The 24,451-nt window shown below is 55.1% G+C and overlaps 1 protein-coding gene across 3 annotated transcripts in view; it reads right to left on the minus strand.

The window, feature by feature from the left end:
- Positions 1-2,229: 2,229 nt before the first annotated feature.
- Positions 2,230-24,451, minus strand: part of CFAP263 (cilia and flagella associated protein 263) — a 63,267-nt gene continuing 41,045 nt past the window's right edge. The window contains exons 6-9 of one of the 3 annotated variants that reach the window (XM_063945842.1): positions 22,497-22,652; positions 5,629-5,808; positions 2,613-2,768; positions 2,230-2,381 (exon numbers count right to left, since the gene is read on the minus strand). In XM_063945842.1, coding sequence (XP_063801912.1) covers positions 2,292-2,381; positions 2,613-2,768; positions 5,629-5,808; positions 22,497-22,652 — 582 coding nt within the window. In that variant the 3' untranslated portion in view covers positions 2,230-2,291. Of the gene's footprint in view, positions 2,382-2,612; positions 2,769-5,628; positions 5,809-7,908; positions 8,192-22,496; positions 22,653-24,451 lie in introns of those variants that run through there. The other 2 variants (XM_063945843.1, XM_063945844.1) reach the window with 2 other exon arrangements.

Genomic DNA, 24,451 nt, shown 5'->3' on the forward strand with positions numbered 1-24,451 from the left:
CAGCAGCTCCCGGTAGCTGCCTCCGATTTATTCTTGGCTACGTCTCAGCTGTTCCCGGTGGCTGCCACTGATTTATTCCTGGCTACGTCTCTCTCACTCAGCTGTTCCTGGTAGCTGCCTGTGATTTATTCTTGGCTATGTCTCTCTTCCTCAGCTTTTCCAAGTGTCCACATCTCTCTTGCTCAGCTTTTCACGGTGGCTGCAACTGATTTATTCCTAGCTACGTCTCTCTCTCAGCTGTTCCCGGTGGCTGCCTGTGATTTATTCTTGGCTACGCCTCTCTTGCTCAGCTTTTCCCAGTGTCCGCGTTTCTCTTGCTCAGCTGTTCCCGGTGTTTGACACTGATTTATTCTTGGCTGCGACTCTCTCGATCAGCTGTTCTCTGTGGCCGCATCTCTCTTGCTCAGCTGTTCCCGGTGGCCACCTGATTTATTCCTGATTACGTCTCTTTCACGCAGCTGTTCCCGGTCGCAGCCTCTGATTTATTCCTGGCCACGTCTTTCTCGCTAAGCTGTTCCTGGAGGCCGCCTCCGATTTATTCATGGCCGCGTCTCTCTCGCTAAGCTGTTCCTGGAGGCCGCCTCTGATTTATTCCTGGCTACGTCTCCCTCGCTTAGCTGTTTCCGGTGGCTGCCACTGATTTATTCCTGGCTACCTCTCTCTCACTCAGCTGTTCCCGGTGGCCGCCTGATTTATTCTTGGCTATGTCTCTCTTCCTCAGCTTTTCCCAGTGTCAGCGTCTCTCTTGCTCAGCAGCTCCTGGTAGCCACCTCTGATTTATTCCTTGCCATGTCTCTCTCGCTCAGCTGTACCCGGTGGCCGCCTCTGATTTATTCCTGGCTACGTCTCCCTCGCTCAGCTGTTCCCGGTGGCTGCCACTGATTTATTCCTGGCTACGTCTCCCTCGCTCAGCTGTACCCGGTGGCCGCCTCTGATTTATTCCTGTACACGTCTCTTGCTCAGCTTTTCCCAGTGTCCGCGTTTCTCTTGCTCAGCTGTTCCCGGTGTCTGCCACTGATTTATTCTTGGCTGCGACTCTCTCGCTCAGCTGTTCTCTGTGGCCCCGTATCTCTCGCTCAGCTGTTCCCGGTCGCAGCCTCTGATTTATTTCTGGCCACGTCTCTCTCGCTCAGCTATTCCCGGTGGCCGCCTCTGATTTATTCATGGCTACGTCTCTCTCGCTCAGCTATTCCCGGTGGCCGCCTCTGATTTATTCCTGGCTACGTCTCTCCCGCTTTGCTGTTCCCTGTGGCCGCCACCGATTTTTTTCCTGGCTACGTCTCTCTACCTCAGCTGTTCCCGGTGGCTGCCACAGATTTATTCCTGGCTTCCTCTCTCTCGCTCAGCTGCTCCCGGTGGCCGCCTCTGATTTATTCCCTGCTACCTCAGCTGTTCCTGGTGTCTGCCACCGATTTATTCTTGGCTGCAACACTCGTTCAGCTGTTCTGTGGCCGCGTATCTCTCGCTCAGCTTTTCCCGGTGACCGCCTGATTTATTCCTGGCTACGTCTCTTTCGCTCAGCTGTTCCTGGTAGCTCCTGTGAATTATTCCTGGCTGTGTCTGTCTCGCTCAGCTGTTCCCGGTCGCAGCCTCTGATTTATTCCTGGCCATGTCTCTCTCGTTCAGCTGTTCCCGGTGGCCGCCTCTCATTCCTGGCTACGTCTCTCTCGCTCAGCTGTTCCCGGTTGCCGCCTCTGATTTATTCCTGGCCACGTCTCTTTCGTTCAGCTGTTCCCGGAGGCCACCTCTTATTTATTCCTGGCCACGTCTCTCTCTCACTCAACTTTTCCCGGTGACCACCTCCGATTTATTCCTGGCCGCATCTCCGTCGCTCAGCTATTCCCGGTGGCTGCCTCTGATTTATCCCTGGTTACATCTCTTAGGCTCAGCTGTTCCTGGTGGCCGCTTCTCTTTTGCTCAGCTGTTCCTGGTGGCCGCCTCGGATTTATTCCTGACTGCGTATCCGAGTGACCTAGCCTGCGGCAGAGGGAAGTCCTCAGATTCCTGAATGTCGTGTACACAAATATACGTCTACATTGTTTTTTTCTGAGCATGAGATATCCTTTTAGGGTCATAGTGTAGAATTGGATGATGTAGACTTGCTTAACTGTAGATACTGAGAGTGATCTCTTATCGGTCACTCATGGAAGATATTTCACCATTTAAGGTTCCATAGACAATGCCCCCACCCTGATACTCATTCTCCCACTACGTAACACACGCAATATCTACATGTAACATGATTTATTAAGCTGATGAAGCAGACGTGTGGACACTCCTGGATGAATCAGTCATCGCTCGTCCTGCAGCTGGGAGTAGCTCAGCATTGGTCCTGCTGCCTTCATCTGCTCCCAGGACCTGCGCTGTGTCCTCAGAGAGAGCTGTGGGGCACACAGAAACATTATCAGCGACTAAGGAGCAAGCAGTATTTATTATAATGTCAGGGTGGGGCCATTACTGACCATGGCACAAAAACGGACAAACCTACTGCCAGCTCTAGTTCTGACCCGATCCTGGCGTTACATTTATATCTGTGACAAGTCACACCATAGAGGTTCTGCATACAGAGATGCTACATGGTGGCTGATTCCATTCATATCTGTACCGCTTACCTCTGCAATCTCCACCTTCCTCTCCCAGGCTCGGATATTCTTCTCCAGCTCCTCCTGCTCCATCTTCTCCTGCACGTAACGCAGAACCTCTGGAACGCGGTAGTCGCCAAGCTGTGTCCTCAGCTTTTTATTAAGACTTTCAGCCTTTGCCCGTTCCTTCCAAACACAACCAAAGATAAGAGGATGCACAGAGTTTCTTACTTGCCGCATACAGCCGGACCTCTCACACCCACTATGCCTGCACCGGACGGACCTCTCACATTCCCCTATGCCTGCACACAGCCAGACCTCTTACACGCCCCTATGCCTGCACACCGCCGGACCTCTCACACTCCTCTATGACTGCACGGACCTCTCACATTCCCCTATGCCTGCACACAGCCAGACCTCTTACACGCCCCTATGCATGCACACAACCGGACCTCTCACACTCCTCTATGACTGCACACAGCCGGACCTCTCACACTCCCCTGTGCTTGCACACAGCCGAACCTCTCACTCCCCTATGCCTGCAGAGAGCTGGTCCTCTCACACTCCCCTATGCCTGCACACAGCCGGACCTCTCACACTCCCCTATGCCTACACAGAGCCGGACCTCTCACACTCCCCTATGCTTGGACACAGCCGACCTCATACTCCCCTATGCCTTCACACAGTCGGACCTCTCACACTCCCCTATGCCTGCACACAGCCGAACCTCTCACTCCCCTATGCCTGCACACAGCCGAACCTCTCACACTCCCCTATGCCTGCACACAGCCGGACCTCTCACACTCCCCTATGCCTGCGTACAGCCAGACCTCTCACACTCCCCTATGCCTGCGTACAGCCAGACCTCTCACACTCCTCTATACTGCACACAGTCGTACCCCTCACACTGCCCTATGTCTCTGTACACCCTGCGTATAGCGGAACTCTCACACTCCCCCATTCCTGCGCACAGCCAGACCTCTTGCACTCCACACACACCCTCCACCCACCTGTGCATAGCCATACCTCACACACTAACCCAAGACTCCTCACAGCTGGACCTTCCACACTCGCATCCCCCCCCCTTCCCATCTTCATACAGCCGGACCTCTCCCACTTCCCTATGCCTGCACACACTCCCTTCCCACTTCACTGTCTACGCACAGCTGAACCTCACGCTCTCCCCCCCTGCCTGCGCACAGTTGAACCTCGCACACTCACTTCTGCCTGGCACAGCTGAACCATGCACACTCCCCCCCTGCCTGCGCACCTCTTGCACTCTTCCCCAGCCCTCGCACAGCTGGACCTCTCGCACTCTTCCCCAGGCCGCGCACAGCTGGACCACTCGCACTCTTCCCCAGGCAGCGCACAGCTGGACCTCTCGCACTCTTTCCCAAACCGTGCACAGCTGGACCTCTCGCACTCTTCCAAAGGCAGCGCACAGCTGGACCTCTCGCACTCTTCCAAAGGCCGCGCACAGCTGGACCTCTCGCACTCTTCCAAAGGCCGCGCACAGCTGGACCTCTCGCACTCTTCCAAAGGCCGCACACAGCTGGACCTCTCGCACTCTTCCAAAGGCCGCGCACAGCTGGACCTCTCGCACTCTTCCCCAAACTGCGCACAGCTGGACCTCTCGCACTCTTCCAAAGGCCGCGCACAGCTGGACCTCTCGCACTCGCACTCTTCCACAGGCCGCGCACAGCTGGACCTCTCGCACTCTTCCCCAGGCCGCGCACAGCTGGACCTCTCGCACTCTTCCCCAGGCCGCGCACAGCTGGACCTCTCGCACTCTTCCCCAGGCCGCGCACAGCTGGACCTCTCGCACTCTTCCACAGGCCGCGCACAGCTGGACCTCTCGCACTCTTCCACAGGCCGCGCACAGCTGGACCTCTCGCACTCTTCCCCAGGCCGCGCACAGCTGGACCTCTCGCACTCTTCTCCAGGCCGCGCACAGCTGGACCTCTCGCACTCTTCCACAGGCCGCGCACAGCTGGACCTCTCGCACTCTTCTCCAGGCCGCGCACAGCTGGACCTCTCGCACTCTTCCAAAGGCAGCGCACAACTGGACCTCTCGCACTCTTCCAAAGGCCGCGCACAGCTGGACCTCTCGCACTCTTCCAAAGGCCGCGCACAGCTGGACCTCTCGCACTCTTCCAAAGGCCGCGCACAGCTGGACCTCTCGCACTCTTCCAAAGGCCGCGCACAGCTGGACCTCTCGCACTCTTCCCCAAACTGCGCACAGCTGGACCTCTCGCACTCTTCCAAAGGCCGCGCACAGCTGGACCTCTCGCACTCGCACTCTTCCACAGGCCGCGCACAGCTGGACCTCTCGCACTCGCACTCTTCCCCAGGCCGCGCACAGCTGGACCTCTCGCACTCTTCCCCAGGCCGCGCACAGCTGGACCTCTCGCACTCTTCCCCAGGCCGCGCACAGCTGGACCTCTCGCACTCTTCCCCAGGCCGCGCACAGCTGGACCTCTCGCACTCTTCCCCAGGCCGCGCACAGCTGGACCTCTCGCACTCTTCCACAGGCCGCGCACAGCTGGACCTCTCGCACTCTTCTCCAGGCCGCGCACAGCTGGACCTCTCGCACTCTTCTCCAGGCCGCGCACAGCTGGACCTCTCGCACTCTTCCACAGGCCGCGCACAGCTGGACCTCTCGCACTCTTCTCCAGGCCGCGCACAGCTGGACCTCTCGCACTCTTCCAAAGGCAGCGCACAACTGGACCTCTCGCACTCTTCCAAAGGCCGCGCACAGCTGGACCTCTCGCACTCTTCCAAAGGCCGCGCACAGCTGGACCTCTCGCACTCTTCCCCAAACTGCGCACAGCTGGACCTCTCGCACTCTTCCAAAGGCCGCGCACAGCTGGACCTCTCGCACTCTTCCCCAGGCTGCGCACAGCTGGACTTCTTGCACTCTTCCACAGGCCACGCACAGCTGGACCTCTCGCACTCTTCCCCAGGCCGCGCACAGCTGGACTTCTTGCACTCTTCCACAGGCCGCGCACAGCTGGACCTCTCGCACTCCCCTCTACATCTTCACTACCTGCTCCACTTGTTCGGTTTCCACCTGGATCCTCTGCAGCATCTCCTTCCTGGCAGAGATCTCTTTGGCCAGATGTATGGACTCTGCCATTGTATTCTGAAGCTTCTTCTGTTGGGATGACAAGACGACGTGTCCATCAGTGCCAGAGCTGCATGAGTCCCCATTACACAGGTCAGATGCCTAAAGATATGTAGTATGACCTATGTAACTGACTTGTCTTCCCCAATACACACAGCAACATATTACTTGACGTCTGTGATGTAAGATTAGAGAGGCAGCCACAGAGCTGAATTCATGTGTAATGTATAGTATAGGCCAGGTGATAATCCCAGCACTCCTTCCCTGCAGCACCTGTGTCATCATCCAGGCAGCGGTGTTACAGACTCCGCTCCCTGCGTCATACAGGTGTCACTACTATACATGTACAGAGGAGAAGGAGATCGCAGTGTGTCTGGGGAGTGCATGATAATATATAACAAGTGGGGGACTATGGTGCGGGGGGGGGGGGGGAGACACACATTATGCTGCTGAGCAATGACGGGGGGGGGGGATGAGGAGGCCATGCTGCCGAGCGTTGGGGGAGAGACCATGTTGCTGAGCAATGGGAGTGGGGTGGGGATGAGACCACACTGCTGGGCGATGGAGGGAGGGGATGGGGAGTGACCAAGCTGCTGAGCGTTGGGGGAGAGACCATGTTGCTGAGTAATGGAAGGGGGGGATGGGTGACCAAGCTGCTGAGCGATGGGGGAGAGACCACGTTGCTGAGCAATGGGAGTGGGGTGGGGATGAGACCACACTGCTGGGCGATGGAGGGAGGGGATGGGGAGTGACCAAGCTGCTGCGCGTTGGGGGGAGAGACCATGCTGCTGAGCAATGGGAGTGGGGGAGGGGGGATGAGTGACCAAGCTGCTGAGCGTTGGGGGAGAGACCATGCTGCTGAGCAATGGGAGTGGGGGAGGGGGGATGAGTGACCAAGCTGCTGAGCGTTGGGGGAGAGACCATGCTGCTGAGCAATGGGAGTGGGGGAGGGGGGATGAGTGACCAAGCTGCTGAGCAGTGGGAGTGGGGGAGGGGGGATGAGTGACCCAGCTGCTGAGCGTTGGGGGAGAGACCATGCTGCTGAGCAATGGGAGTGGGGGAGGGGGGATGAGTGACCAAGCTGCTGAGCGTTGGGGGAGAGACCATGCTGCTGAGCAATGGGAGTGGGGGAGGGGGGATGAGTGACCAAGCTGCTGAGCAGTGGGAGTGGGGGATAAGTGACCCAGCTGCTGAGTGTTGGGGGAGAGACCATGCTGCTGAGCAATGGGAGTGGGGGATGAGTGACCAAGCTGCTGAGCGTTGGGGGAGAGACCATGCTGCTGAGCAATGGGAGTGGGGGATGAGTGACCAAGCTGCTGAGCGTTGGGGGAGAGACCATGCTGCTGAGCAATGGGAGTGGGGGAGGGGGGATGAGTGACCCAGCTGCTGAGTGTTGGGGGAGTGACCAAGCTGCTGAGCAGTGGGAGTGGGGGAGGGGGGATGAGTGACCCAGCTGCTGAGTGTTGGGGGAAAGACCATGCTGCTGAGCAATGGGAGTGGGGGAGGGGGGATGAGTGACCAAGCTGCTGAGCGATGGGGGAGACCAGCCAGAGATCTGATACCAGGTGTCTGCTCTGCCCAGGTGGGGCTGCAGTTGTTGATGAATGATCTGGCAGTGGTGAGAGATCATACATTCAGGGCACACACACATCGCTGCTGAACATGACTTAGCTCACCACTGCCGTTATAATCCCAGTTACTCTGTCCCACCTTGCCAGAGTCCCCCAGATGCTTCCTGTGCCCAGCAGGTCACCATTGTGGTGGCGTCCAGCTACCTTTCTGCACCTACACGCTTGTTACTGACCACCAGCCTTCCTGCAATGGGATCCCCAATCTCAGGGACTGGAGTCTGCAGTGAGATCTGAGGGTAGCAGTGATCTCAGGGTATAGCCAGCCGTACACAGAAACAGCCATACCAATCTTTCCCGGGTCTGACCTGGGATTTGCAACACTGTTTCAAACCAGGCCAGACTCGGGACAGATTTATCAAGCCTTGGAGAGTGATACATTGCACGGAGATAAAGTAGCAGCGAATCAGCTCCTACCTGCCATGTCACAGGCTCTGTTTGAAAAATGACAGGAGCTGATTGTTTGGTGCTTTATCACCGTGCTATGTATCACTCTCCGAGGCTTGATAAATCTTGGTCTTTAGACTAGGTATCCCAGATTTCTCAAGGAGACGAAAAGAAAACAAGGAAACTGTTAATTCAGTTTATGGTCTGATTTGATAGTGTTCTAATCTCCTTCGCCTGGCTGGTTGAGGGACAGATCATGTATATCCAGAAAACGTCCCGGCACAGGGGTGCAGCTAATTTCCCAACAGTCAGAATACCAACGCCGGAATCCCGAAAACAGTCAAAATGCTGACGGTTGAAATCCTGATGTGGAATGTAATAGCGTTAGCGAGCCTGCATGCTTGATGGTGGGAACTCCTAGTGAATCTGCACAGGGATGTAGTTAATGTCCTGACAGTGCACACAGTCACCTAGGCAGAGACAACAATGATCTTTACTAGATGGAATAGGTAGATATACATCCACAGAGAGTCCCCTTCACCATCAACGCGTTTCACACTTGATAGTCCATTCTCAGGAAGAACTATCAAGTCTGAAACGCGTTGATGGTGTCTCTGCTCAGTCTGGGTAAGAAAGAGGGATAGTGACGCTGTGCCTCTGTGGCCGCGGCTTTCTACCTATGCTGTGCCTCTGTATTATACCTACGCTGTGCCTCTGTATTATACCTACGCTGTGCCTCTGTATTATACCTACACTGTGCCTCTGTGGCGCGGCGTTACACCTACGCTGTGCCTCTGTGGCCGCAGTGTTTTACCTACACTGTTCCTCTGTGGCCGCGCATAACCCTACTGTGCTTCTGTGGCCGCGGCATTATAACTACGCTGTGCCTCTGTGGCCGCAGCGTTACACCTACGCTGTGCCTCTGTATTATACCTACGCTGTGCCTCTGTATTATACCTACACTGTGCTTCTGTGGCCGTTGCGTTACACCTACGCTGTGCCTCTGTATTATACCTACACTGTGCTTCTGTGGCCGTTGCGTTACACCTACGCTGTGCCTCTGTGGCTGCGGCTTTATACCTACGCTGTGCCTCTGTGGCCACGGCGTTATACCTACGCTGTGCCTCTGTGGCTGCGGCGTTACACCTACGCTGTGCCTCTGTGGCCGCGGCGTTACACCTACGCTGTGCCTCTGTGGCCGCAGCGTTATACCTACGCTGTGCCTCTGTGGCCGCAGCGTTACACCTACGCTGTGCCTCTGTGGCCGTGGCGTTACACCTACGCTGTGCCTCTGTGGCAGTGGCGTTACACCTATGCTGTGCCTCTGTGGCCGCGGCGTTACACCTACGCTGTGCCTCTGTGGCCACGGCGTTATACCTACGCTGTTCTTTTGTGGCCGCGGCGTTATACCTACATTGTTCCTCTGTGGCCGCGCATAACCCTACTGTGCTTCTGTGGCTACGGCGTTATAACTACGCTGTGCCTCTGTGGCCGCGGCGTTATAACTACGATGTGCCTCTGTGACCGCGGCGTTACACCTACGCTGTGCCTCTGTGGCCACGGCGTTATACCTATGCTGTGCTTTTGTGGCCGCGGCGTTATACCTACATTGTTCCTCTGTGGCCGCGCATAACCCTACTGTGCTTCTGTGGCTACGGCGTTATACCTACGCTGTGCCTCTGTGGCAGCGGCGTTACACCTACGCTGTGCCTCTGTGGCCGCGGCGTTACACCTACGCTGTGCCTCTGTGGCCGCGGCGTTACACCTACGATAAGTTGCATATCTGTGTGCCTGAAAGTGTATGCCCATCCAGCCACCATCATTAATACTGGTATAGCACAGCCTCATGCAGGGAGCAAGACACCCATCAGGAACATTACAAATAGTCGCTTCGTGCATCTTAAATCACTGCTGAGAATCGCCTATTCCACTCTAGACTAAAGATGCGGCACGCGCATCACATGCACACACCATGCTTTGCTCCGATAACTGGAGATGTGTCTGGCACAGGCAGAGAGAGAATAAGGGAAGGGACTGGGATTTCATCCATTAATCCGGCGACTGTGGGACTTCAGAGATTTACATATTCAACTAGCCGCAGGGTTTATGCAGCAATTACCCCACAGGTGAATATGCCAGACACAAAAAACCTCTAATTTACCTGAACAATGGCATTTGCATACAGCTTACAATCAGCCGCCCCCTAGTTCAGGAATTAAGCTCATGACCTCCGGGCTGTGAGGCATTAATGCTAACCACTGTGCCAACCATGCTACTTGTGCTGAATTCAGGCTACAGGATTAATCCTGACTTTGTATTGGGCGGTTAGGGTCATATGATTGCTGCTGTGGACGAGGCCCCGTCTAGGACTGGATGACCTCTCAGGATAGAGTATACCAGGTACAGCAGACGCTGCTGTGGGTGAGCCCCTGCCTAGTAATGGATGACCTCTCAGGATAGAGTACACCAGGTACTGCAGACGCTGCTGTGGATGAGACCCTGCCTAGTACTGGATGACCTCTCAGGGTAGAGTACACCAGGTACGGCAAACACTGCTGCGGATGAGACCCTGCCTAGTACTGGGTGACCTCTCAGGATAGAGTACACCAGGTACTGCAGACGCTACTGTGGACGAGGCCCCGCCTAGTACTGGATGACCTCTCAGGACAGAGTACACCAGGTACGGCAGACGCTGCTGCGGATGAGGCTCTGCCTAGTACTGGGTGACCTCTCAGGATAGAGTACACCAGGTACTGCAGACGCTACTGTGGACGAGGCCCCGCCTAGTACTGGATGACCTCTCAGGACAGAGTACACCAGGTACGGCAGACGCTGCTGCGGATGAGGCTCTGCCTAGTACTGGGTGACCTCTCAGGATAGAGTACACCAGGTACGACAGACGCTACTGTGGGTGAGACCCTGCCTAGTACTGGATGACCTCTCAGGACAGAGTACACGAGGTATGACAGACGCTGCCGTGGATGAGGCTCTGCCTCGTACTTGATGACCTCTCAGGATAGAGTACACCAGGTACGGCAGACGCTGCTGCGGATGAGACCCTGCCTAGTACTGGATGACCTCTCAGGATAGAGTACACCAGGTACGGCAGATGCTGCTGTGGATGAGACCCTGCCTAGTACTGGATGACCTCTCAGGATAGAGTACACCAGGTACGGCAGATGCTGCTGTGGATGAGACCCTGCCTAGTACTGGATGACCTCTCAGGATAGAGTACACCAGGTACGGCAGATGCTGCTGTGGATGAGACCCTGCCTAGTACCGGATGACCTCTCAGTATAGCACCAGGTACGACAGACGGTGCTGTGGATGAGGCCCTGCCTAGTACTGGATGACCTCTCAGGACAGAGTACACCAGGTACTGCAGACGGTGCTGTGGATGAGACCCTCCCTAGTACCGGATGACCTCTCAGTATAGCACCAGGTACGACAGACGGTGCTGTGGATGAGGCCCTGCCTAGTACCGGATGACCTCTCAAGGTAGAGAACACCAGGTACGACAGACTCTGCTGTGGATGAGACCCTGCCTAGTACTGGATGACCTCTCAGGACAGAGTACACCAGGTACGACAGACGCTGCTGTGGATGAGGCCCTGCCTAGTACTGGATGACCTCTCAGGACAGAGTACACGAGGTATGACAGACGCTGCTGTGGATGAGGCTCTGCCTAGTACTGGATGACCTCACAGGACAGAGTATACAAGGTACGACAAATGCTGCTGTGGATGAGACCCTGCCTAGTACTGGATGACCTCTCAGTACAGAGTACATCAGGTACGGCAGACGCTGCTGTGGATGAGACCCTGCCTAGTACCGGATGACCTCTCAGTACAGAGTACAACAGGTACGGCAGACTCTGGTGTGGATGAGACCCTGCCTAGTACTGGATGACCTCTCAGGACAGAGTACACTAGGTACGACCGACGCTGCTGTGGATGAGGCTCTGCCGAGTACTGGATGACCTCTCAGGACAGAGTACACAAGGTATGACAGACGCTGCTGTGGATGAGGCCCTGCCTAGTACTGGATGACCTCTCAGGACAGAGTACACAAGGTATGACAGACGCTGCCGTGGATGAGGCTCTGCCTAGTACTGGATGACCTCTCAGGACAGAGTACACCAGGTACGACCGACGCTGCTGTGGATGAGGCCCTGCCTAGTACTGGATGACCTCTCAGTATAGAGTACACCAGGTACGGCAGACGCTGCTGTGGATGAGGCTCTGCCGAGTACTGGATGACCTCTCAGGACAGAGTACACAAGGTATGACAGACGCTGCTGTGGATGAGGCCCTGCCTAGTACTGGATGACCTCTCAGTATAGAGTACACCAGGTACGGCAGACGCTGCTGTGGATGAGACTCTGCCTAGTACTGGATTACCGCTCAGTATAGAGTACACCAGGTACGGCAGACGCTGCTGTGGATGAGACTCTGCCTAGTACCGGATGACCTCTCAGTATAGAGTACACCAGGTACGGCAGACGCTGCTGTGGATGAGACTCTGCCTAGTACTGGATGACCTCTCAGTACAGAGTACATCAGGTACGGCAGACGCTGCTGTGGATGAGACCCTGCCTAGTACCGGATGACCTCTCAGTATAGAGTACACCAGGTACGGCAGACGCTGCTGTGGATGAGACTCTGCCTAGTACTGGATGACCTCTCAGTACAGAGTACATCAGGTACGACCGACGCTGCTGCGGATGAGGCTCTGCCTAGTACTGGATGACCTCTCAGGATAGAGTACACCAGGTACGGCAGACGCTGCTGTGGATGAGACTCTGCCTAGTACCGGATGACCTCTCAGTATAGAGTACACCAGGTACGGCAGACGCTGCTGTGGATGAGACTCTGCCTAGTACTGGATGACCTCTCAGTACAGAGTACATCAGGTACGACCGACGCTGCTGCGGATGAGGCTCTGCCTAGTACTGGATGACCTCTCAGGATAGAGTACACCTGGTACGGCAGACGCTGCTGTGGATGAGACCCTGCCTAGTACTGGATGACCTCTCAGGACAGAGTACACAAGGTATGACAGACGCTGCTGTGGATGAGGCCCCGCCTACTACTGGATGACCTCTCAGGATAGAGTACACCAGGTACGACAGACGCTGCTGTGGATGAGGCCCTGCCTAGTAATGGATGACCTCTCAGGATAGAGTACACCAGGTACTGCAGACGCTGCTGTGGATGAGACCCTGCCTAGTACTGGATGACCTCTCAGGACAGAGTACACCAGGTACGGCAAACACTGCTGCGGATGAGGCTCTGCCTAGTACTGGGTGACCTCTCAGGATAGAGTACACCAGGTACTGCAGACGCTACTGTGGATGAGACCCTGCCTAGTACCAGATGACCTCTCAGGACAGAGTACACCAGGTACGGCAGACGCTGCTGTGGATGAGACTCTGCCTAGTACTGGATGACCTCTCAGTACAGAGTACATCAGGTACGACCGACGCTGCTGCGGATGAGGCTCTGCCTAGTACTGGATGACCTCTCAGGATAGAGTACACCTGGTACGGCAGACGCTGCTGTGGATGAGACCCTGCCTAGTACCGGATTACTTCTCAGGGTAGAGTACACCAGGTACGGCAGACGCTGCTGTGGATGAGACCCTGCCTAGTACTGGATGACCTCTCAGGATAGAGTACACCAGGTACGGCAGATGCTGCTGCGGATGAGACCCTGCCTAGTACTGGATGACCTCTCAGGATAGAGTACACCAGGTACGGCAGATGCTGCTGCGGATGAGACCCTGCCTAGTACTGTATGACCTCTCAGGATAGAGTACACCAGGTACTGCAGATGCTGCTGCGGATGAGACCCTGCCTAGTACTGGATGACCTCTCAGGACAGAGTACACAAGGTATGACAGACGCTGCTGTGGATGAGACCCTGCCTAGTACTGTATGACCTCTCAGGATAGAGTACACCAGGTACGGCAGATGCTGCTGTGGATGAGACCCTGCCTAGTACTGGATGACCTCTCAGGATACAGTACACCAGGTACAGCAGATGCTGCTGCGGATGAGACCCTGCCTAGTACTGGATGACCTCTCAGGACAGAGTACACAAGGTATGACAGACGCTGCTGTGGATGAGACCCTGCCTAGTACTGTATGACCTCTCAGGATAGAGTACACCAGGTACTGCAGATGCTGCTGCGGATGAGACCCTGCCTAGTACTGGATGACCTCTCAGGACAGAGTACACAAGGTATGACAGACGCTGCTGTGGATGAGACCCTGCCTAGTACTGTATGACCTCTCAGGATAGAGTACACCTGGTACGGCAGACGCTGCTGTGGATGAGACCCTCCCTAGTACCGGATGACCTCTCAGTATAGCACCAGGTACGACAGACGGTGCTGTGGATGAGGCCCTGCCTAGTACCGGATGACCTCTCAGTATAGCACCAGGTACGACAGACGGTGCTGTGGATGAGGCCCTGCCTAGTACCGGATGACCTCTCAGGATAGAGTACACCAGGTACTGCAGACGGTGCTGTGGATGAGACCCTCCCTAGTACCGGATGACCTCTCAATATAGCACCAGGTACGACAGACGGTGCTGTGGATGAGGCCCTGCCTAGTACCGGATGACCTCTCAAGGTAGAGAACACCAGGTACGACAGACTCTGCTGTGGATGAGACCCTGCCTAGTACTGGATGACCTCTCAGGACAGAGTACACCAGGTACGACAGACGCTGCTGTGGATGAGGCCCTGCCTAGTACTGGATGACCTCTCAGGACAGAGTACACGAGGTATGACAGACGCTGCTGTGGATGAGGCTCTGCCTAGTACTGGATGACCTCACAGGACAGAGTATACAAGGTACGACAAATGCTGCTGTGGATGAGACCCTGCCTCGTACTGGATGACCTCTCAGGACAGAGTACACAAGGTATGACAGACGCTGCTGTGGATGAGGCCCCGCCTACTACTGGATGACCTCTCAGGATAGAGTACACCATGTACGACAGACGCTGCTGTGGATGAGGCCCCGTCTAGTACTGGATGACCTTTCAGGATAGAGTACACCAGGTACGACAGACGCTGCTGTGGATGAGGCTCTGCCTAGTACTGGATGACCTCACAGGACAGAGTACACGAGGTACGCACAAATGCTGCTGTGGATGAGACCCTGCCTAGTACCGGATGACCTCTCAGTATAGAGTACACCAGGTACGGCAGAAGCTGCTGTGGATGAGGCCCTGCCTAGTACTGGATGACCTCTCAGGATAGAGTACACCATGTACGACAGACGCTGCTGTGGATGAGGCCCCGTCTAGTACTGGATGACCTTTCAGGATAGAGTACACCAGGTACGACAGACACTGCTGTGGATGAGACCCTGCCTAGTACTGGATGACCTCTCAGGATAGAGTACACCATGTACGACAGACGCTGCTGTGGATGAGGCCCCGTCTAGTACTGGATGACCTTTCAGGATAGAGTACACCAGGTACGACAGACGCTGCTGTGGATGAGACCCTGCCTAGTACTGGATGACCTCTCAGGACAGAGTACACCAGGTACGACAGACGCTGCTGTGGATGAGGCCCTGCCTAGTACTGGATGACCTTTCAGGATAGAGTACACCAGGTACGACAGACGCTGCTGTGGATGAGACCCTGCCTAGTACTGGATGACCTCTCAGGATAGAGTACACCAGGTACGACAGACGCTGCTGTGGATGAGGCCCTGCCTAGTACTGGATGACCTTTCAGGATAGAGTACACCAGGTATGACAGACGCTGCTGTGGATGAGACCCTGCCTAGTACTGGATGACCTCTCAGGATAGAGTACACCAGGTACGGCAGATGCTGCTGCGGATGAGACCCTGCCTAGTACTGGATGACCTCTCAGGACAGAGTACACAAGGTATGACAGACGCTGCTGTGGATGAGGCCCCGCCTACTACTGGATGACCTCTCAGGATAGAGTACACCAGGTACGACAGACGCTGCTGTGGATGAGGCCCTGCCTAGTACTGGATGACCTTTCAGGATAGAGTACACCAGGTACGACAGACGCTGCTGTGGATAAGGCCCTGCCTAGTACTGGATGACCTTTCAGGATAGAGTACACCAGGTATGACAGACGCTGCTGTGGATGAGGCTCTGCCTAGTATTGGGTGACATCTCAGGACATAGTACACGAGGTATGACAGGCGCTGCCGTGGATGAGGCTCTGCCTAGTACCGGATGACCTCTCAGAACAGAGTACACCAGGTACGGCAGACACTGCTGCAGATGAGGCCCTGCCTAGTACTGGATGACCTCTCAGGACAGAGTACACCAGGTACGACAGACGCTGCCGTGGATGAGGCCCTGCCTAGTACTGGATGACCTCTCAGGACAGAGTACACCAGGTACGACAGACACTGCTGTGGATGAGGCCCTGCCTAGTACTGGATGACCTCTCAGGACAGAGTACACGAGGTACGGCAGACGCTGCTGTGGATGAGGCTCTGCCTAGTACTGGATGACCTCTCAGGACAGAGTACACGAGGTATGACAGACGCTGCTGTGGATGAGACCCTGCCTAGTACTGGATGACCTCTCAGGACAGAGTACACGAGGTATGACAGACGCTGCCGTGGATGAGGCTCTGCCTCGTACTGGATGACCTCTCAGGATAGAGTACACCAGGTACGGCAGACGCTGCTGCGGATGAGACCCTGCCTAGTACTGGATGACCTCTCAGGATAGAGTACACCAGGTACGGCGGATGCTGCTGCGGATGAGACCCTGCCTAGTACTGGATGACCTCTCAGGATAGAGTACACCAGGTACGGCAGATGCTGCTGTGGATGAGACCCTGCCTCGTACTGGATGACCTCTCAGGATAGAGTACACCAGGTACGGCAGATGCTGCTGCGGATGAGACCCTGCCTAGTACTGTATGACCTCTCAGGATAGAGTACACCAGGTACGGCAGATGCTGCTGTGGATGAGACCCTGCCTAGTACTGGATGACCTCTCAGGATAGAGTACACCAGGTACGGCAGATGCTGCTGTGGATGAGACCCTGCCTAGTACTGGATGACCTCTCAGGATACAGTACACCAGGTACAGCAGACGCTACTGTGGATGAGACCCTCCCTAGTACCGGATGACCTCTCAGTATAGCACCAGGTACGACAGACGGTGCTGTGGATGAGGCCCTGCCTAGTACCGGATGACCTCTCAGTATAGCACCAGGTACGACAGACGGTGCTGTGGATGAGGCCCTGCCTAGTACCGGATGACCTCTCAGTATAGCACCAGGTACGACAGACGGTGCTGTGGATGAGGCCCTGCCTAGTACTGGATGACCTCTCAGGACAGAGTACACCAGGTACTGCAGACGGTGCTGTGGATGAGACCCTCCCTAGTACCGGATGACCTCTCAGTATAGCACCAGGTACGACAGACGGTGCTGTGGATGAGGCCCTGCCTAGTACCGGATGACCTCTCAAGGTAGAGAACACCAGGTACGACAGACTCTGCTGTGGATGAGACCCTGCCTAGTACTGGATGACCTCTCAGGACAGAGTACACCAGGTACAACAGACGCTGCTGTGGATGAGGCCCTGCCTAGTACTGGATGACCTCTCAGGACAGAGTACACGAGGTATGACAGACGCTGCTGTGGATGAGGCTCTGCCTAGTACTGGATGACCTCACAGGACAGAGTATACAAGGTACGACAAATGCTGCTGTGGATGAGACCCTGCCTCGTACTGGATGACCTCTCAGTACAGAGTACATCAGGTACGGCAGACGCTGCTGTGGATGAGACCCTGCCTAGTACCGGATGACCTCTCAGGATAGAGTACAACAGGTACGGCAGACTCTGGTGTGGATGAGACCCTGCCTAGTACTGGATGACCTCTCAGGACAGAGTACACTAGGTACGACCGACGCTGCTGTGGATGAGGCTCTGCCGAGTACTGGATGACCTCTCAGGACAGAGTACACAAGGTATGACAGACGCTGCTGTGGATGAGGCCCCGCCTACTACTGGATGACCTCTCAGGATAGAGTACACCAGGTACGACAGACGCTGCTGTGGATGAGGCCCTGCCTAGTACTGGATGACCTCACAGGATAGAGTACACCAGGTACGACAGACGCTGCTGTGGATGAGGCCCTGCCTAGTACTGGATGACCAATCAGGACAGAGTACACAAGGTATGACAGACGCTGCTGTGGATGAGGCTCTGCCTAGTACTGGATGACCTCTCAGGACAGAGTACACAAGGTATGACAGACGCTGCTGCGGATGAGGCTCTGCCTAGTACTGGATGACCTCTCAGGACAGAGTACACAAGGTATGACAGACGCTGCTGTGGATGAGGCCCTGCCTAGTACTGGATGACCTCACAGGACAGAGTACACGAGGTACGCACAAATGCTGCTGTGGATGAGACCCTGCCTAGTACCGGATGACCTCTCAGTATAGAGTACACCAGGTACGGCAGAAGCTGCTGTGGATGAGGCCCTGCCTAGTACTGGATGACCTCTCAGGATAGAGTACACCATGTACGACAGACGCTGCTGTGGATGAGGCCCCGTCTAGTACTGGATGACCTTTCAGGATAGAGTACACCAGGTACGACAGACGCTGCTGTGGATGAGACCCTGCCTAGTACTGGATGACCTCTCAGGACAGAGTACACAAGGTATGACAGACGCTGCTGTGGATGAGGCCCTGCCTAGTACTGGATGACCTCTCAGGACAGAGTACACAAGGTATGACAGACGCTGCTGTGGATGAGGCCCTGCCTAGTACTGGATGACCTCTCAGGACAGAGTACACAAGGTATGACAGACGCTGCTGTGGATGAGGCCCTGCCTAGTACTGGATGACCTCTCAGGACAGAGTACACAAGGTATGACAGACGCTGCTGTGGATGAGGCCCTGCCTAGTACTGGATGACCTCTCAGGACAGAGTACACAAGGTATGACAGACGCTGCTGTGGATGAGGCCCTGCCTAGTACTGGATGACCTCTCAGGACAGAGTACACCAGGTACGACAGACGCTGCTGTGGATGAGGCCCTGCCTAGTACTGGATGACCTTTCAGGATAGAGTACACCAGGTACGACAGACGCTGCTGTGGATGAGGCCCTGCCTAGTACTGGATGACCTTTCAGGATAGAGTACACCAGGTATGACAGACGCTGCTGTGGATGAGGCTCTGCCTAGTATTGGGTGACATCTCAGGACATAGTACACGAGGTATGACAGGCGCTGCCGTGGATGAGGCTCTGCCTAGTACCGGATGACCTCTCAGAACAGAGTACACCAGGTACGGCAGACACTGCTGCGGATGAGGCCCTGCCTAGTACTGGATGACCTCTCAGGACAGAGTACACCAGGTACGACAGACGCTGCCGTGGATGAGGCCCTGCCTAGTACTGGATGACCTCTCAGGACAGAGTACACCAGGTACGACAGACACTGCTGTGGATGAGGCCCTGCCTAGTACTGGATGACCTCTCAGGACAGAGTACACGAGGTACGGCAGACGCTGCTGTGGATGAGGCTCTGCCTAGTACTGGATGACCTCTCAGGACAGAGTACACGAGGTATGACAGACGCTGCTGTGGATGAGACCCTGCCTAGTACTGGATGACCTCTCAGGACAGAGTACACGAGGTATGACAGACGCTGCCGTGGATGAGGCTCTGCCTCGTACTGGATGACCTCTCAGGATAGAGTACACCAGGTACGGCAGACGCTGCTGCGGATGAGACCCTGCCTAGTACTGGATGACCTCTCAGGATAGAGTACACCAGGTACGGCGGATGCTGCTGCGGATGAGACCCTGCCTAGTACTGGATGACCTCTCAGGATAGAGTACACCAGGTACGGCAGATGCTGCTGTGGATGAGACCCTGCCTCGTACTGGATGACCTCTCAGGATAGAGTACACCAGGTACGGCAGATGCTGCTGCGGATGAGACCCTGCCTAGTACTGGATGACCTCTCAGGATAGAGTACACCAGGTACAGCAGACGCTACTGTGGATGAGACCCTCCCTAGTACCGGATGACCTCTCAGTATAGCACCAGGTACGACAGACGGTGCTGTGGATGAGGCCCTGCCTAGTACCGGATGACCTCTCAGTATAGCACCAGGTACGACAGACGGTGCTGTGGATGAGGCCCTGCCTAGTACCGGATGACCGCTCAAGGTAGAGAACACCAGGTACGACAGACTCTGCTGTGGATGAGACCCTGCCTAGTACTGGATGACCTCTCAGGACAGAGTACACAAGGTATGACAGACGCTGCTGTGGATGAGGCCCTGCCTAGTACTGGATGACCTCTCAGGACAGAGTACACGAGGTATGACAGACGCTGCTGTGGATGAGGCTCTGCCTAGTACTGGATGACCTCACAGGACAGAGTATACAAGGTACGACAAATGCTGCTGTGGATGAGACCCTGCCTCGTACTGGATGACCTCACAGGACAGAGTATACAAGGTACGACAAATGCTGCTGTGGATGAGACCCTGCCTAGTACCGGATGACCTCTCAGGGTAGAGTACAACAGGTACGGCAGACTCTGGTGTGGATGAGACCCTGCCTAGTACTGGATGACCTCTTAGGACAGAGTACACTAGGTACGACCGACGCTGCTGTGGATGAGGCTCTGCCGAGTACTGGATGACCTCTCAGGACAGAGTACACAAGGTATGACAGACGCTGCTGTGGATGAGGCCCTGCCTAGTACTGGATGACCTCTCAGGGTAGAGTACACCAGGTACGGCAGACGCTGCTGTGGGTGAGACCCTGCCTAGTACTGGATGACCTCTCAGGGTAGAGTACACTAGGTACGACCGACGCTGCTGTGGATGAGGCTCTGCCTAGTACTGGATGACCTCTCAGGACAGAGTACACAAGGTATGACAGACGCTGCTGTGGATGAGGCTCTGCCTAGTACTGGATGACCTCTCAGGACAGAGTACACAAGGTATGACAGACGCTGCTGTGGATGAGGCCCTGCCTAGTACTGGATGACCTCTCAGGACAGAGTACACGAGGTACGCACAAATGCTGCTGTGGATGAGACCCTGCCTAGTACTGGATGACCTCTCAGGATAGAGTACACCAGGTACGACAGATGCTGCTGCGGATGAGACCCTGCCTAGTACTGGATGACCTCTCAGGATAGAGTACACCAGGTACAGCAGACGCTGCTGTGGGTGAGACCCTGCCTAGTAATGGATGACCTCTCAGGGTAGAGTACACCAGGTACGGCAGACGCTACTGTGGATGAGACCCTGCCTAGTACTGGATGACCTCTCAGGACAGAGTACACCAGGTACGGCAGACGCTGCTGCGGATGAGGCCCTGCCTAGTACTGGGTGACCTCTCAGGATAGAGTACACCAGGTACGACAGACGCTACTGTGGGTGAGACCCTGCCTAGTACTGGATGACCTCTCAGGATAGAGTACACCAGGTACGGCAGACGCTGCTGTGGATGAGGCCCCGTCTAGTACTGGATGACCGCTCAGGACAGAGTATACCAGGTACTGCAGACGCTGCTGTGGATGAGGCTCTGCCTTGTACCGGATGACCTCTCAGGATAGAGTACACCAGGTACGGCAGATGCTGCTGCGGATGAGACCCTGCCTAGTACTGTATGACCTCTCAGGACAGAGTACACAAGGTATGACAGACGCTGCTGTGGATGAGGCCCCGCCTACTACTGGATGACCTCTCAGGATAGAGTACACCAGGTACGGCAGATGCTGCTGTGGATGAGGCCCTGCCTAGTACTGGATGACCTCTCAGGATAGAGTACACCAGGTACGACAGACGCTGCTGTGGATGAGGCCCTGCCTAGTACTGGATGACCTCTCAGGATAGAGTACACCAGGTACGACAGACACTGCTGTGGATGAGGCCCTGCCTAGTACTGGATGACCTCTCAGGACAGAGTACACGAGGTACGGCAGACGCTGCTGTGGATGAGGCTCTGCCTAGTACTGGATGACCTCTCAGGACAGAGTACACGAGGTATGATAGATGCTGCTGTGGATGAGACCCTGCCTAGTACTGGATGACCTCTCAGGACAGAGTACACGAGGTACGGCAGACGCTGCTGTGGATGAGGCTCTGCCTAGTACTGGATGACCTCTCAGGATAGAGTACACGAGGTATGACAGGCGCTGCTGTGGATGAGACCCTGCCTAGTACTGGATGACCTCTCAGGATAGAGTACACCAGGTACTGCAGACGCTACTGTGGATGAGGCCCCGCCTAGTACTGGATGACCTCTCAGGACAGAGTACACCAGGTACGACAAACACTGCTGTGGATGAGGCTCTGCCTAGTACTGGATGACCTCTCAGGACAGAGTACACCAGGTACGACAAACACTGCTGTGGATGAGGCTCTGCCTAGTACTGGATGACCTCTCAGAACAGAGTACACGAGGTACGACAGAGCGCTGCCGTGGATGAGGCCCTGCCTAGTACTGGATGACCTCTCAGAACAGAGTACACGAGGTACGACAGAGCGCTGCCGTGGATGAGGCCCTGCCTAGTACTGGATGACCTCTCAGGACAGAGTACACGAGGTACGACAGACGCTGCCGTGGATGAGGCTCTGCCTAGTACGGGATGACCTCTCAGAACAGAGTACACCAGGTACGGCAGACACTGCTGCGGATGAGGCCCTGCCTAGTACTGGATGACCTCTCAGGACAGAGTATGCTAGTTACAGGAGACGCTACGCACTCACCTTGTACGAGTTCAGGACTTGAAGAGTGTCCGCTGTGGTCAGTTTCAGCTGTAGTAGATCCTGGTTCCGCTCATCAATTCGCTCAAGGAACTGCGCATTTTCAATCTTCAGTTGCTGAAAATCCACCTCATTCAGTACTTCTCCCATCTCCTCCTTCTGTAAAGGAAGAAAAACATTTCCCTGCCTTCAGCATCATGGAGTACAGTATGTCGATGTGAGCGCTCACTCACGCTGCAGCAATAAAACGGACTGCCACCAAAGGAAAACACAGAGGGCATTAGTGTGAGTTTGATGAAGGAGGCAGGGGGGGGGGGGGGGGGGTAAAGAGGAGCCCAATAACTCGCCCACTGATAATAACATCAAGGCCCAAGCTTCAGTTCAGCGACAGCGACTTGTACAAGTCACTCTCTAAACCCGCACAGGCCACCAGGATACTACATGAGTAAGACACAGGTGCAGGTGACTGTACAATGCTGAGGGTCAGCGGGAGATATATAATACCTGCTTCAGCTGCACAGGTCGCCAGGATACTACGTGTGTAAGACACAGGTGCAGGTGACTGTACAATGCTGAGTGTCAGCGGGAGATATATAATACCTGCTTCAGCTGCACAGGCCGCCGGGATACTACATGAGTAAGATATAGGTGCAGGTGACTGTACAATGCTGAGGGTCAGCGGGAGATATATAATACCTGCTTCAGCTGCACAGGCCGCCGGGATACTACGTGTGTAAGATATAGGTGCAGGTGACTGTACAATGCTGAGGGTCAGCGGGAGATATATAATACCTGCTTCAGCTGCACAGGCCGCCAGGATACTACGTGTGTAAGACACAGGTGCAGGTGACTGTACAATGCTGCGGGTCAGCGGGAGAATTATAATACCTGCTTCAGCTGCACAGGCCGCCAGGATACTACGTGTGTAAGATATAGGTGCAGGTGACTGTACAATGCTGCGGGTCAGCGGGAGATATATAATACCTGCTTCAGCTGCACAGGCCGCCAGGATACTACGTGTGTAAGATATAGGTGCAGGTGACTGTACAAAGCTGAGTGTCAGCGGGAGAATTATAATACCTGATTCAGCTGCACAGGCCGCCGGGATACTACGTGTGTAAGATATAGGTGCAGGTGACTGTACAATGCTGAGTGTCAGCGGGAGATATATAATACCTGCTTCAGCTGCACAGGTCGCCAGGATACTACGTGTGTAAGACACAGGTGCAGGTGACTGTACAATGCTGAGTGTCAGCGGGAGATATATAATACCTGCTTCAGCTGCACAGGCCGCCAGGATACTACGTGTGTAAGATATAGGTGCAGGTGACTGTACAATGCTGAGTGTCAGCGGGAGATATATAATACCTGATTCAGCTGCACAGGTCGCCAGGATACTACGTGTGTAAGATATAGGTGCAGGTGACTGTACAATGCTGAGTGTCAGCGGGAGATATATAATACCTGATTCAGCTGCACAGGCCGCCAGGATACTACGTGTGTAAGATATAGGTGCAGGTGACTGTACAATGCTGAGTGTCAGCGGGAGATATATAATACCTGATTCAGCTGCACAGGCCGCCGGGATACTACGTGTGTAAGATATAGGTGCAGGTGACTGTACAATGCTGAGTGTCAGCGGGAGATATATAATACCTGCTTCAGCTGCACAGGCCGCCGGGATACTACGTGTGTAAGATATAGGTGCAGGTGACTGTACAATGCTGCGGGTCAGCGGGAGATATATAATACCTGCTTCAGCTGCACAGGCCGCCGGGATACTACGTGTGTAAGATATAGGTGCAGGTGACTGTACAATGCTGAGTGTCAGCGGGAGATATATAATACCTGATTCAGCTGCACAGGCCGCCAGGATACTACGTGTGTAAGATATAGGTGCAGGTGACTGTACAATGCTGAGTGTCAGCGGGAGAATTATAATACCTGCTTCAGCTGCA

Source organism: Pseudophryne corroboree, chromosome 11 (genome assembly GCF_028390025.1).
Source record: "Pseudophryne corroboree isolate aPseCor3 chromosome 11, aPseCor3.hap2, whole genome shotgun sequence".
Taxonomy (NCBI): Eukaryota; Metazoa; Chordata; class Amphibia; order Anura; family Myobatrachidae; genus Pseudophryne; species Pseudophryne corroboree.